Source organism: Tamandua tetradactyla, chromosome 3 (genome assembly GCF_023851605.1).
Source record: "Tamandua tetradactyla isolate mTamTet1 chromosome 3, mTamTet1.pri, whole genome shotgun sequence".
Lineage (NCBI taxonomy): Eukaryota > Metazoa > Chordata > Mammalia > Pilosa > Myrmecophagidae > Tamandua > Tamandua tetradactyla.
In genome coordinates this window covers 164182511-164195029 of record NC_135329.1, presented here as the reverse complement: position 1 = coordinate 164195029, position 12519 = coordinate 164182511, and the positions used below count along the sequence as shown (strand labels likewise).

General features: G+C 36.7%; 1 protein-coding gene across 1 annotated transcript in view; it reads right to left on the bottom strand.

Annotated features, from left to right (window-relative positions):
* MFSD6 (major facilitator superfamily domain containing 6) overlaps window positions 1–12519 on the bottom strand; it is an 84031-nt gene that overhangs the window by 42062 nt on the left and 29450 nt on the right. The window contains exon 2 of the mRNA XM_077154481.1: window positions 6019–7638. Within this exon, the coding sequence (XP_077010596.1) occupies window positions 6019–7586 (1568 nt within the window). The 5' untranslated portion in view covers window positions 7587–7638. The remainder of the gene's footprint in view (window positions 1–6018; window positions 7639–12519) is intronic.

The window sequence follows — 12519 nt, the reverse complement described above, 5'->3', positions numbered from 1 at the left end:
ATAAAAATAAATAATAAGGGGAACAAATGTTAAAATAAATTCAGTTTGAAATAGTGGTAAATGAAGGCGAGGGGTAAGGGGTATGGTACGTATAGTTTTTTTTCTCTATTATCATTTTATTTCTTTTTCTGTTGTCTTTTTATTTCTTTTTCTAAATCGATGCAAATGTACTAAGAAATGATGAATATGCAACTATGTGATGATATTAAGAATTACTGACTGTATATGTAGAATGGAATGATATTTAAATGTTCTGTTAATTTTTTTAATTAATAAAAAAAGTTAAAAAAATTTAAAAAAGTGTATTAATTTAAAATAGGACTGAAAACATTATCTTTATGAAACAACTACTTTTTAAAGAAGTCTAGCTGATCTTAAGTATCCAAACACCAACTTTCACAGTTGTAACAGTAAAGTAACACATAGTGATATTACTGTTAACCTTGATAGGAGCTATTTACTGATAACTGATATCAGGTGTTACATTGCAGTTTTAAATTTGCTTCATTTTGTGCTTCCCCATCCTTTTTTATTGTTATATAATAATAGATAATATTAATACACAGATGAAAACAATGTATTCTTTCATTTTTTTTTTTTTTGTTAAAAGAAAATTGTAATCATACGACCAAGACCAGCAACTCAAAAATAATAAGACCTTATGGATAATGTGGACAGCTGTGGATCATAATGACTTTGATAGCAGTGTAATGATAACTTATGCTGAAAAGCAAAGAACACAAGCACTTTAAATCTGATAATCTACCTTCCTCAAATCTTGTGAGCAAAATCTCAGTCCACTGCAATAGTGCACTCATTTACTTCAAGTTTTAAAAACTGCCACTAGATATTACATTGGAATTGATATTATGGCTAAACTGTAGTCTTCAGACATGGGGACACAGCAGTCTACTCACTTTTCAATAAGAAATAATATCTATATGATGGTTGGCAGGTGCTCACATGGAAAGTTCCTACCTCTATTAAAAACTGGTGCCGTGACTAAGAGTAATCATAAACTCGGCTACAAGCCACAGTGAATTAGGTGTTCTGTTTCAGCAGAGAAACAGAGGCCAAACACAAAGGCCTTATTTCATCAAGTAACAGAGAACAGTCATACATTTTACTTCATTAACTGGACAGACTATTAAAGTGACCAATTTTTTTATACATGCACAACAAAATCTAAAAGATAAAGGTACTGTATCTCCAGCACTGATTAACTTTAAGCACACGAGATTATTAAGATCACCTTATGGTTTATGAGAATAAAACATTCTATGATAGAAAGGCTACATCAGGTTGTGCATTTCCAATTTACTATTATTCCATCTCATTTAACACTCTATAACCACTGTAAATTAAGCAAACTACCCCTTTGACCAAGGTATGTTTTAGGGGAAATGTTAATTACTTGAAAAACACAAGCATCTTGACTTTGCAGCCTTAATGATCCGTATACTTCTTTTATTGTAGTTACTTGCTTTTTTCCATCACACTGAATAGGTCTTGTAATTATGAGCAACAGTATCAGAAGATGACAAATTAATAAGAAAAATATTAACTGAATTCCTAATCTATACCAGGCACTGTTTTAAGTAATTGCCATATTCCTTTACTCCTTTAATCTTCATTTAAAACCTAAAAGTTTGCTGAGCAAAATAAGTCAGACACAAAAAGGACAGATACCATATGATTCCATTATTATGACTCTGATAAAGTCTCCAGTGTTTTGGAGCAGCTAGAAGGAAAAATCTGAGTTGAGGGCATGGTAGCTCATGACAAACTCTGGGAACTGTTCTATACTGGCTTGTTGAAGTGTACTTTGAAAATTATTGTTTGTTTTCTTTTTCTTTGTATATATACATTACATTCTGCGACTAAACAATGGCTAATAAAAATAAAAGGTAAGTTCTAACAGTATTCCCATTTACAGATGACAAAACAGAAATACAAACAGTTACATAACTTGTCCAAGACCATATGGTTAAAAGCAACAGAGCCAGGCTCTGAATTCAGCCATCTGACTCCCTTTCCTTTCTCTATTTTTCTTTCTTTCCATCTAGTTTCCTTATATTTCCAATCCCTTTATTTTTTTTCTCCCTTGCTTATGTCTGAGGCCCACTTATAAACAACCACAGAGGGCTGTTGGCTCAGGCAATGGCACTCGGGGCTGCTCAGGAAATCATCTGCTCCTGAAGCAACACGTGGAACCAGTTACAGTAAATGCCACAACACGATTCTGCTTAACACGACATATTCTCAAGCACATAGGAAACTTCAAGCAATAAAGCATAGATGAACAGATCAATAAAATCCGAAATGTGAAATACTACCTTGGAGACAACCATAGTGGATTTTCCCCAGCCAATTTCTCTTCTTAGACCACAAAATTTCCTGTTGATCTCATCCATATTCACAGGTTACACTGTTCCAAATCTCTAACCCCGATCCTAACATCTCCCTTAAGCATTAGAACAGTCAGCTTCCTCCTGGACATTCCCATCTAGATATTCTAATCTCAAATTAAACTAAGCCAACACTGAATTCAGAGCCCTCATCCCTAATTCTGTATCTCTTTCCTGAATTTCCTGCTGGATTTAATGGAACCAACATTCACCCAACTTGGAAACGTGGGAATGTCTACTGCATTTCTCACATCCATTCTGCAAGTAGAGGACCTGAGAACCAGCAGGTCCACGATTAGCAAAGATGGCCAAAGAAGTGGGGAGAAACAAGGGAGAAGGATGAAAAGCAAAACAAACCAACCAACCATAGCCATGATCGCCTATAAATCATCCAGTGGCGACCTCAAATTCTGCCTTTTCTCTGAAGCCTTCCCTGATCACCTTACCATCTGATGTCCCCCTGCAACACTCATTGTCTAGTCCTCCCATGACAATGTTGATCGTACGGCACGTCCTGTATGTGCTCAGCTGCAGTGCAGGTCTGCATCTTCCTATCCATTCTGGGTCTTCCACGATGCCCATCAGAAGTCTTCTTCTTTCCTCTTCTTGCTGTTTGCTTTGGGAATTTCCTCCTTTCCCATTCTGACTAGCTAGCTGATTTGGATAAGTCAGCTGCTATTAAGCATGAATTAATGGTTAATAGTAGTTTAATATCTGTTACCCCTTCAAGGTAATATTTCCATAAAACTGCCTTTGAGTATAAGAATTCCAAGGCAGTGTCACAGACTGTTTCAATAGATTTTTGTGTGTGTCCCTTAAAATTTAAACACATTTAAATCAAACCACGTAGGTGATGGCCTAACATTGATAGTGACAACTTACGAATGTATAGATGATTTATTGAGATTCATTTTGATCACAACCCTGCTCACTGCTATTGAAACATTCAGCAGGGTAACTGCTTCCTTAAAATGCATTTCTATTTCTAGTTAAATAAGACTAGTTATCTTTAGATAAGTTACCCTAGAAATATATTTTCTGTAAATTCCAAAGCCTTATGATTTCAAATCAAAAGAGATTTACTTTTTTTAGTGGAACTATTAAGCATTTAACTATTTGTCAAAGAAAACCATTTTCCAGAGGACAAAATCCAAGGTCAAAACCAGAAATCATTTACTCTGCATGTTTGTGTGTGTGTGTGTGTGTGTGTGTCTGTATTCACACTGACAAGGCTATTTCTTGAAAAACTGGGCTGAAACTGTTAAAATAATAAGCAGCTAACAAGTGAACATGCAAATTTAAAAAGTTGTTTTCCACTTGGAATCATTCATTATTAATCTACATAAAGAATTTATTAAAAGCCACTTCTGAATACATTAAGATATTTATAAGCTTTATGCTTGTGCTGACTTCTAAAAACAAACTCTTAATAAAGCACATAATACCAAAAAAACAATAAGGGCCTCAGAAAGATCTCTTTTTATGATCCTACAAGGAATACACAAAGACTAAGAATTCATAGAAAGATCATTTCTCTTCATCAACTGTTTAATGTATGATTTCCTTCCAATGAAAAGTTTAAACTGTCACCACTATCTTTTAAAATCCCCAAATCTCAACAGCTACAACCTGATTTGGACTCCCAAAATTTTATCCAAAAGAATCATATCCATTTTACCCAGATATGTGATCATAATCCTCAACTACCAGAATCTTTAAAAATATTTATAATAAGTAATACATTTTAATGGAGATAATAAAATAATAATTAATAAAATTTGATGGAGCCCAACAGACTGTTGGGAGCAACAATATGGTTATAGGAGCCAACTTCTTCCATCCCATTGAATCGTATTAAATAAGAAAAAGAAGATTTGTTTTATATATAAAACCAGAAAATTAAGGTTACTTCCCCAATTAAATAAACTTCAAGTTTTTGAGTAATGACTAATAATACTCGGAAAGAAAATCAAACACAAGCATAAGTTCATGTAATCACCAAAAGGAGTAGCAAACCTACCAGGATTTTAACGTGACAATATCTAGCTCAGACAAAAGGCAAAAGCAGAAGAGAATCTTTTTTTCTTTTTACATGAGAAGAAACTAACAATGTCTTGGAAAATAGAACCTATTTCAATACTCCATAGTCACTGTTCAATTAATGGTACTGACATTAAATAATAACGTCCAGGAATTCCACTCACTGGCAAATGGATACATTTGGGGGAATAAATGTCTGTGATTTTAAATTTACTCAGCTGTGTAAGAGGCTGCTCATACACCCAAGCTGAAGAGAACAGTCTGACGCATCATGACCAGTCCACACAGCTCAGAGAATATAAACACAGCTGAACAAGGACACATGACATCCCAAATCCCTAATATCAGAAGGCCCTGTTCAGATTGGTCCTCCTCAATGTGCCTCGGGCAGTCTATGGGTCTGAGAAGCCTCCACACACAGTGCATGACTTTGTTCAGTGACAACAAAAGGGTCACAGATTTGAGAAAGAGAAGGAACAGGCCATGGTCTCCCAAAGCAAAACCAAACCAAACAAGAAAAAAATATTCACAATTGTTTGGGGCAAAAGATGGATGATACAGGGTTGGAACTTTAAATTAGAAAATATGGCCTTCCTTTATTAGAAAGGCAATAAAAGAAGAAAAGTTCAGTCTCTCAAGTCTTGTCACTATCTCTATTTCTCCTTTTTAATTTCTCAGAGAAACAGCAGATTTAAAGTTTATCATACACACACACACATGTTTGGTTTCTTTTAGCTATTGTAACTTCAAATTTTAGAGACAGCACACTATACTTTTCTATGACTGTAGGTGGCTCCACATTTTAGAATCAACCATAAAGCAGGAAGACCAAAAGGAGCCAGACACTGTTCAACCAGCTGTAGGCAAACGTTAGTGGTGAGAAACATGACACAACAAGAAACACTAAGCATTTATAGATTTTTTTTACTGAAACAATTAGGGAAATTTTATGTAGAGGGAAGATTTTTAAATGTCCCATGTCTTCATGGCGGACAAGAATACAGAGATTCACCTAAAAATCAGAAAAAAAATTACATAAGAATCTCTTCCATGTAATAATACTGCAGAGTAGGGACCCTGGTGGGTAGCGGCCTTATGAAATACAATGGACATCTTCATACACTGTATAGTCAAGCTCTACCTGTGACAGCAGGTGGTTGAGAATAAATGAAGGCTGAAAAGGGGGCCACTTAGGTAAGCCCCCTTCATAAATGCCTGAGACAGGTGGACCTTTCAAGATCCGTAATAAGACAGCTCACTAAGTTAGTCCTACTATACCTGAAAGCATTTACTGTCTTGGCATACAACTAAGTGGTCCATAGGCCTTTTCCCAGGCGTGGGAGAGAGGCAACAGCCATTTATTTGGTTCTCTATAGATAATCCAGTTGAATCCATTATTTCCTTCCTTTTGTTTCCATTTTAAGGACTATGTGCAACAGAAAATCCCATCCCCACCCCAACTCCACCCCCAATACAAAGCACAATACCCTTACATGTGCTTAAAGGCTATATAAACTACAAAAGATGAAATTCAACTACTGAGGGGCAGCCATAGTAAGCATTCTCTTACCTGATGTGGCCAATCAGTTCAATAAGCTTGTGACTGAAAAAGTAAGCTGTCAGCTCAGACACGTGACTCAGGACGGAACAGACCCCAAAGAGCGTTGTAGTTCCATTCAGGTCTTCCAAATGCCAGTAGAGAAAGGTGAACACGAAACCGTATCCGAAACCCATAAACCAAGCCACGAACAGCACGGAGCCATACTGCACGCTGCAGAGCAGTTTGATTAAGTCCCAGAAGTTGAAGGCTTGCGAGTGGTTGGTGGTGGCCGGCGTCTCCTCCGAGGACTCTGTGGAGCTGTTCCTCTCCACCTGCGGGATCTCCACCTCCTTCCCTTTATCATCGCTTTTGAAGTGGTTGTAGCGGAACCGGAACTGGGTAGCGACAATCAAGGCCATGGTCATGAGAACTCCGAAGACGATGAAGACCACCTGGTAGTTCCGGTACTCGGGGGGCTGACACCCCTTTCCGTCGATGAGCACTTCTGTGTGGGTGTAGTCAATCCCGATGCCCACGGACAGCATGGCCAGGCCCCAGCCCAGGGAGCCCCACATGCGCTGCAACCCATAGCGGTCTCGGTGCTTCCCCAAGTACTGGAGTGTTACTGTATCCACAATAGTGACAGAAGAGGCACTGAAAAATTCTCCTATTATAACAACTACTAAGATCACCAAGAATATAGCTTCAACTTCTTGTTGATCATAAACAAGAGTGACTTGGCCAGAAGGTAAAGATTTGGTGGTAGTGACAGTAGAGGTGGTTGTCTCCCTGACTGCATTTCCTGGGGGCGAGGGCTTTGCTGTGCTTGGGTTCAAGGTCAAGTCCATAATATGTTGGGTAATTTCACCCGGGTGAGGCTGCAGGGTGGGTGTAATGATCTCGTTTGAAGCTGTTGAAAAGGAAACCGTTTCTGAGATATTGGGTCCTGTTTCTAACATCTCTGGGTCATAGGAAGGAATCAGGTTTCTTTTCTCACGCGTTTTTGCTGCTGTGGACCCAAGTGTGGTAACAGAAGATAGAATGGAAGCATTTGTTGGCAGGGTGGTTAGCAGGTGACTGGAATTAGTGGGATGAGCTGTTGGGGGAATCTTTGGTACACATCTCAAGGTAGCGGGTTTGACAAATCCAATGCCCAGGTTGAATAAAACCCAACACAAAAGAGAAAACAGGAGGACAATTTTGCCTTTTTTAAAGCGATCTGCAACTACACCCCAAAAGGGGGCACTGCAGAATTCTATGAAGTATCTAATGCCTACGAGCAGTCCGCTCTGGCTGGGCGACATTCCCAGCTGTTTATAATACACAGGCAAAAGTGGGTAAAGCGAGCCATATGCAGAGTAAAAGAAAAAATAAAAGACCTTGGAAATCAGAAGATCGTTGTTTATTTTAACGCAGTGTTTCTCTATCCAGTCTATTTCCTCCTCACGGATAGCAGGCGTTTCTGTGGAGGAGGGTGTTTCATTTGAAGGTGGTTCTGGGTCCCTGGAAATACCATTAAAAGGATCTGCAAGCACATATTTTCTCTTCTGTTCCTCTTCATCGTCAGTTAAGATGGCAACTTTATCATCTGTCGCCATGGCTTACCACCACCATCAGAAAGTTTATGAGCTTCAAAATTTTGAATGTGATCTGTGAAGTAAAATTAAAAGATCGCTTAGTAATAAAAATTATAACAAACACTGAGCTTCAGCTTACAGGAAACTTAGGCGTTTCAAAATTACAGCGAAAAAATAATAATTGTGAGAGAACTCTCATCATTTATCACTTGTAGCCGTAAAACACTGATAAAGAAAAACAGCTTTCATAAACTATTCATTGTAACCAATGATTGACTAATTGCATAGCAGGTTTATAACTCATTTTCATTCCCAGTCTTTTCAATGATTCCTAGGGAAAATGTAAAAATGCTAGGGATTATGTCTAAATGAAAGGGCATCGAAAATAAAAACTAAAATTTTATTTATTTCCAATTCCTCTGTTAAAACAAATTCTATTGCACTATGAAGTCTAGAATTCACTGCAAATAAATGTAACTAAAATGCACTATGAAGTCTAGAATTCACTGCAAATAAATGTAACTAAAACTATGCAGTTTCTTTAGAAAAAGAAAAGAAAAAGTTCTTAACCACCATCATAAATGTAATGAGAAGGACGGAACAAATGCACATTTGCCACTGGACTAGGTAATTGCATCCATGACAAAGACAGCCTTGTAAGGAAACAGAGTTTTCATGTTGCTTATATTATATACATTTCTCCAGATGTGCTTTTGTGAATTGCAGTTCAAGAAAACCTCAAAAAAAGAAAAATAGCAGATAACATTTACTGAACACTTTCTTTGTTATCAGGTACCATCTAAAGCTCTTTTATGTATTAATTCATATTCATCACAATATCCCTATTATCTTCTCCTTTTTACAGATGAGAAAAAATGAGGCACGGGGGGTTTAAATAATTCGCAGTGGCAGAGTCAGGAATTGAACCCTGATATTCTGGCTTCAGGATTATGCCCTAAGCTACCGTATTTGGCACAATAAAATGCTATCAAAGCTTTTTAAGAAACAGGGTAATTCACGTGAGAGATTAGCAACATATCAATGGTATACATTTATAGGAAGGGCGCCATATTCAATCAGAATGTCTCTTTCTTTGATTATACAAATTACTAAACAGTTACAGAGTGTTGCTTGCATTGAGATTTATAATGCCCAGTTGCCCTAAGTATATTCTGATGCTGGGAGGTTTACACATTAAGTAATTATTCATTCCTTTTACCTTCTTGACCAGAGAGACATACTGACTGTACTTGCCACCCTGTGGAATATATCTTGCTCTCCCTTTCCTGTAATTAAGGAATAACTTTCTGAAAGTCTTCCAGAATCATACTGGCAAACATCTTTTAATCTCTACAAAGCTCCTAGGCAGACAAAAGAGATACAACTAAATGAGGCCTATGTAGGGAGTCAATTTATCTTTTGTCCCTGAGAGCCAGATATCAACATAGCTATAAGCTTTGAGGATGTTCATGTCTTTCTTAATGGGAGAAGGAAACCTTTTTTTTCCTCTCAGAAAACCTAAAGGGAAAGTAAAATCCAATGTTTTGCTGCCAGCTAGGAAAGACTTCTTTCACTGTTCTCTACTAATTTTTCCTTCATCATTATTGCCTTTACCTACTCAGGTCAATTGTGTGCACAAAGATCCAATTCCATCTATCCCATCAAAAGAATAAGTAATTCTCCTTTGGAGTTAGCTTCTAATGTGATTTGATGTCTGAGCTCCAACTTAAAACAAATATTTGTTTTTGAAATGTATAAAAGTATCTGATAGTTCTGAGTGAAGATATCAGACTGAGCATATCTAGTTTCATTACTTTCCTAAACCCCTCTAAACTGAAAATAAACACACACACACACATTTAAAAAGTCATAACTCAAATTCTGTACCCAGCCAAACTGTCCTTCAAAATTGAGGGAGAGATTAAAATTTTCATAGACAAAAGTCCTGAAAGAATTTGTCAACAAGAGACTGGCCCTACAAGAAATACTAAAAGGAGTTCTGCCAGCTGAAAAAAAAAAAAAGGCAGAAGCAGGAGGTCTGGAGGAGGGCACAGAGTTGAAGAGTTCCACTAAGGGGAATGTGAAGAATACAAAGAGAAAGGGGGGAAAAGAATATATAGATCTGACAAATAAAATTAAAAAGATAAGATGGTGGATTCAAGAAATGCCTTTTCAGTAATAACTCTGAATGTTAACAGACTAAATTTACCAATTAAAAGATACAGATTGGCAGAATGGATTAAGAAACATAATTCAGCCATACGCTGCTTACAAGAGACTCATCTTAGACAGGAGGATACAAATAGATTAAAAGTGAAAGGATGGAAAAAGATTTCCAAAGCAAGTTGTAACCAAAAGAAAGAAGGAATAGCTATACTAATATTGGACAAAATAGACATTAAATGTAAAGACATGATAAGAGACAAAGCAGGACACTATATACTAATTAAACGGTCAATTCACCAAGAAGCTATTACAACCATAAGTGTTTATGCTTCCAATCAAGGATCTCAGACAGACATTGGCAAAACTGAAGGGAGCAATAGATGTTTCAACAATAATAGTAGGAGACTTCAATACACCACTCTCCTCTATAGACAGAACAACCAGACAGAAGATCATCAGGGAAAGAGAGAAGTTAAATAACTTGATAAATGAATTAGACCTAACAGATATATATAGGTCACTGCGCCTGATGCACAAGGATATACATTCTTCTCTAGTGCTAATGAAACACTTACCAGGACAGATCACTTTCTGGGACACAAAACAGGTCTTCATAAATTTAAAAACATTGAAATTATTCAAAGTACTTTCTCTGATCATGATGGGACGAAGCTGGATCTCAATAACCACCAAAGAATGAGAACATTCACAAATATATGGAAACTAAATAATACACTCTTAAACAACCAGTGGGTCAAAGAAGAAACTGCTAGAGAAATCAATAGGTATCTGACGATGAATGAAAATGAGAATACAACTTAGCAGAACTCATGGGATACGGCAAAGGTTATGCTGAGAGGGAAATTTATTGCCCTAAATGCCAATATTAAAAAACAAGAAAGAGCAAAAGTCAAGGACATAACAGCACACCTGGAGGAACTTGAGAAAGAACAGCAAACTAACCCCAAAGCAAATAGTAGAAGAGAAATAACAAAGATGAAAGCAGAGATAAATGATGGGAGAACAAAAGAACAGAGAGAATCAATAAAACCAAAAGTTGGTTCTTTGAGAAAATCAATAAAATTGATGGGCCACTATCAAGACTGACAAAGAAAAACAGAGAGGATGCAAATAAACAAAATCAGAAATGAGAAAGGGTGCGTTACCACAGACCCTGAAGAAATAAAAGAACTCATAAGAGGATACTATGAACAACTACATGCCAACAAACTAGACAACTTAGATGAAATGGACAAATTCCTGGAGACACACAAACAAACTACATGGACTCAGGAAGAAAGAGAAGATCTCAACAAACCAATCACTAGTATAGAGATTCAATCAGTCATCAAAAATCTTCTTACAAAGAAAAGACCAGGGCCCAATGGCTTCACAGGTGAATTTTATCAAACATTACAAAAAGAACTAACACTAATCCTGCTCAAACTTTTCCAACAATTGAGGAAAAAGGAACTCTATCTAACTTATTTTATGAAGCTAACATCATTTTAATACCAAAACTGGGTAAAGATGTCCTAAGCAAGGAAAACTACAGGCCAATCTCCCTAATGAACATAGATGCAAAAATTCTCAATAAAATATTAGCAAATTGAATCAAAAAACACATTAAAAGAATTATACACCCCGACCAGGTTCATACCAGGAATGCAAGGATGGTTCAACACAAGAAAATCAATTAATGTAATACAGCACATTAACAAATCAAAAGGGAAAAATCACATGATCATTTCGATTGATATTGAAAAAGCATTCGACAAAATTCAGCATCCTTTTCTGATAAAAACATTCCAAAAGATAGGAAGCAAATATTTACCAACATGAAAAAGGGAATATATGAGAAACCAATAGCCAGCATCATAAGCAATGAAGAGAGGCTGAAAGCCTTCCCCCTAAGATCAGGTACTAGACAAGGATGCCCACTGTCACCACTATTATTCAGCACTGGGCTAGAAGTCCTATATAGAGCAATCAGGCAGGACAAAGAAATAAAAGGCATCTAAATTGGAAAGGAAGAAGTAAAATTCTCATTATTAGCAAAGGATATGATACTATACTTGGAAGATTCTGAAAATTTACAGCAATGTTACTTGATCTAATAAATTCAGGAAGGTGGTGGGATAAAAATTAATGTGCAAAAAATCAGTAACATTTCTATACACAAGCAATGACCTAGCTGAGGAGTCAGTTAAGGAAAAAATTCCATTCAGAATAGCAACTAAAAGAATCAAGTACTTAGGAATGAACTTAACTAGGGACATAAAGAACGTGTGAAGCTTCATAGCATTGCTAAAAGAAATAAAAGGAGATCTAAATAGGTGGAAAGACATTCCCTGCTCATGGATAGGAAGGCTAAATGTAATTAGGATGTCAATTCTTCCCAAATTGATTTACAGATTCAACACAGTACCAATCAGAATTCCAACCACCTATTTTGAAGATTTGAAAGAGCTAATTACCAAATTCATCTGGAAGGGAAAGAGATCCTGAATAGCTAAAAGCTTCCTAAAAGAGAAGAATGAAGTGGGAGGATTAACACTCCCTGAATTTAAAACCTATTATAAAGCCACATTGGTCAAAACAGCATGGCGCTGGCACAAAGACAGAAGTACTGACCAATGGAATCAAATCAAGAGTGCAGAAATAGACCACTAAATCTATGATCAACTGACTTTTTGACAAGGCCCCCAAATCCTCAGAACTGGGACAAAACAGTCTCTTTAATAACTGGGCATGGAAAAACTTGAAATCAATAGCCAAAAGAATGAAA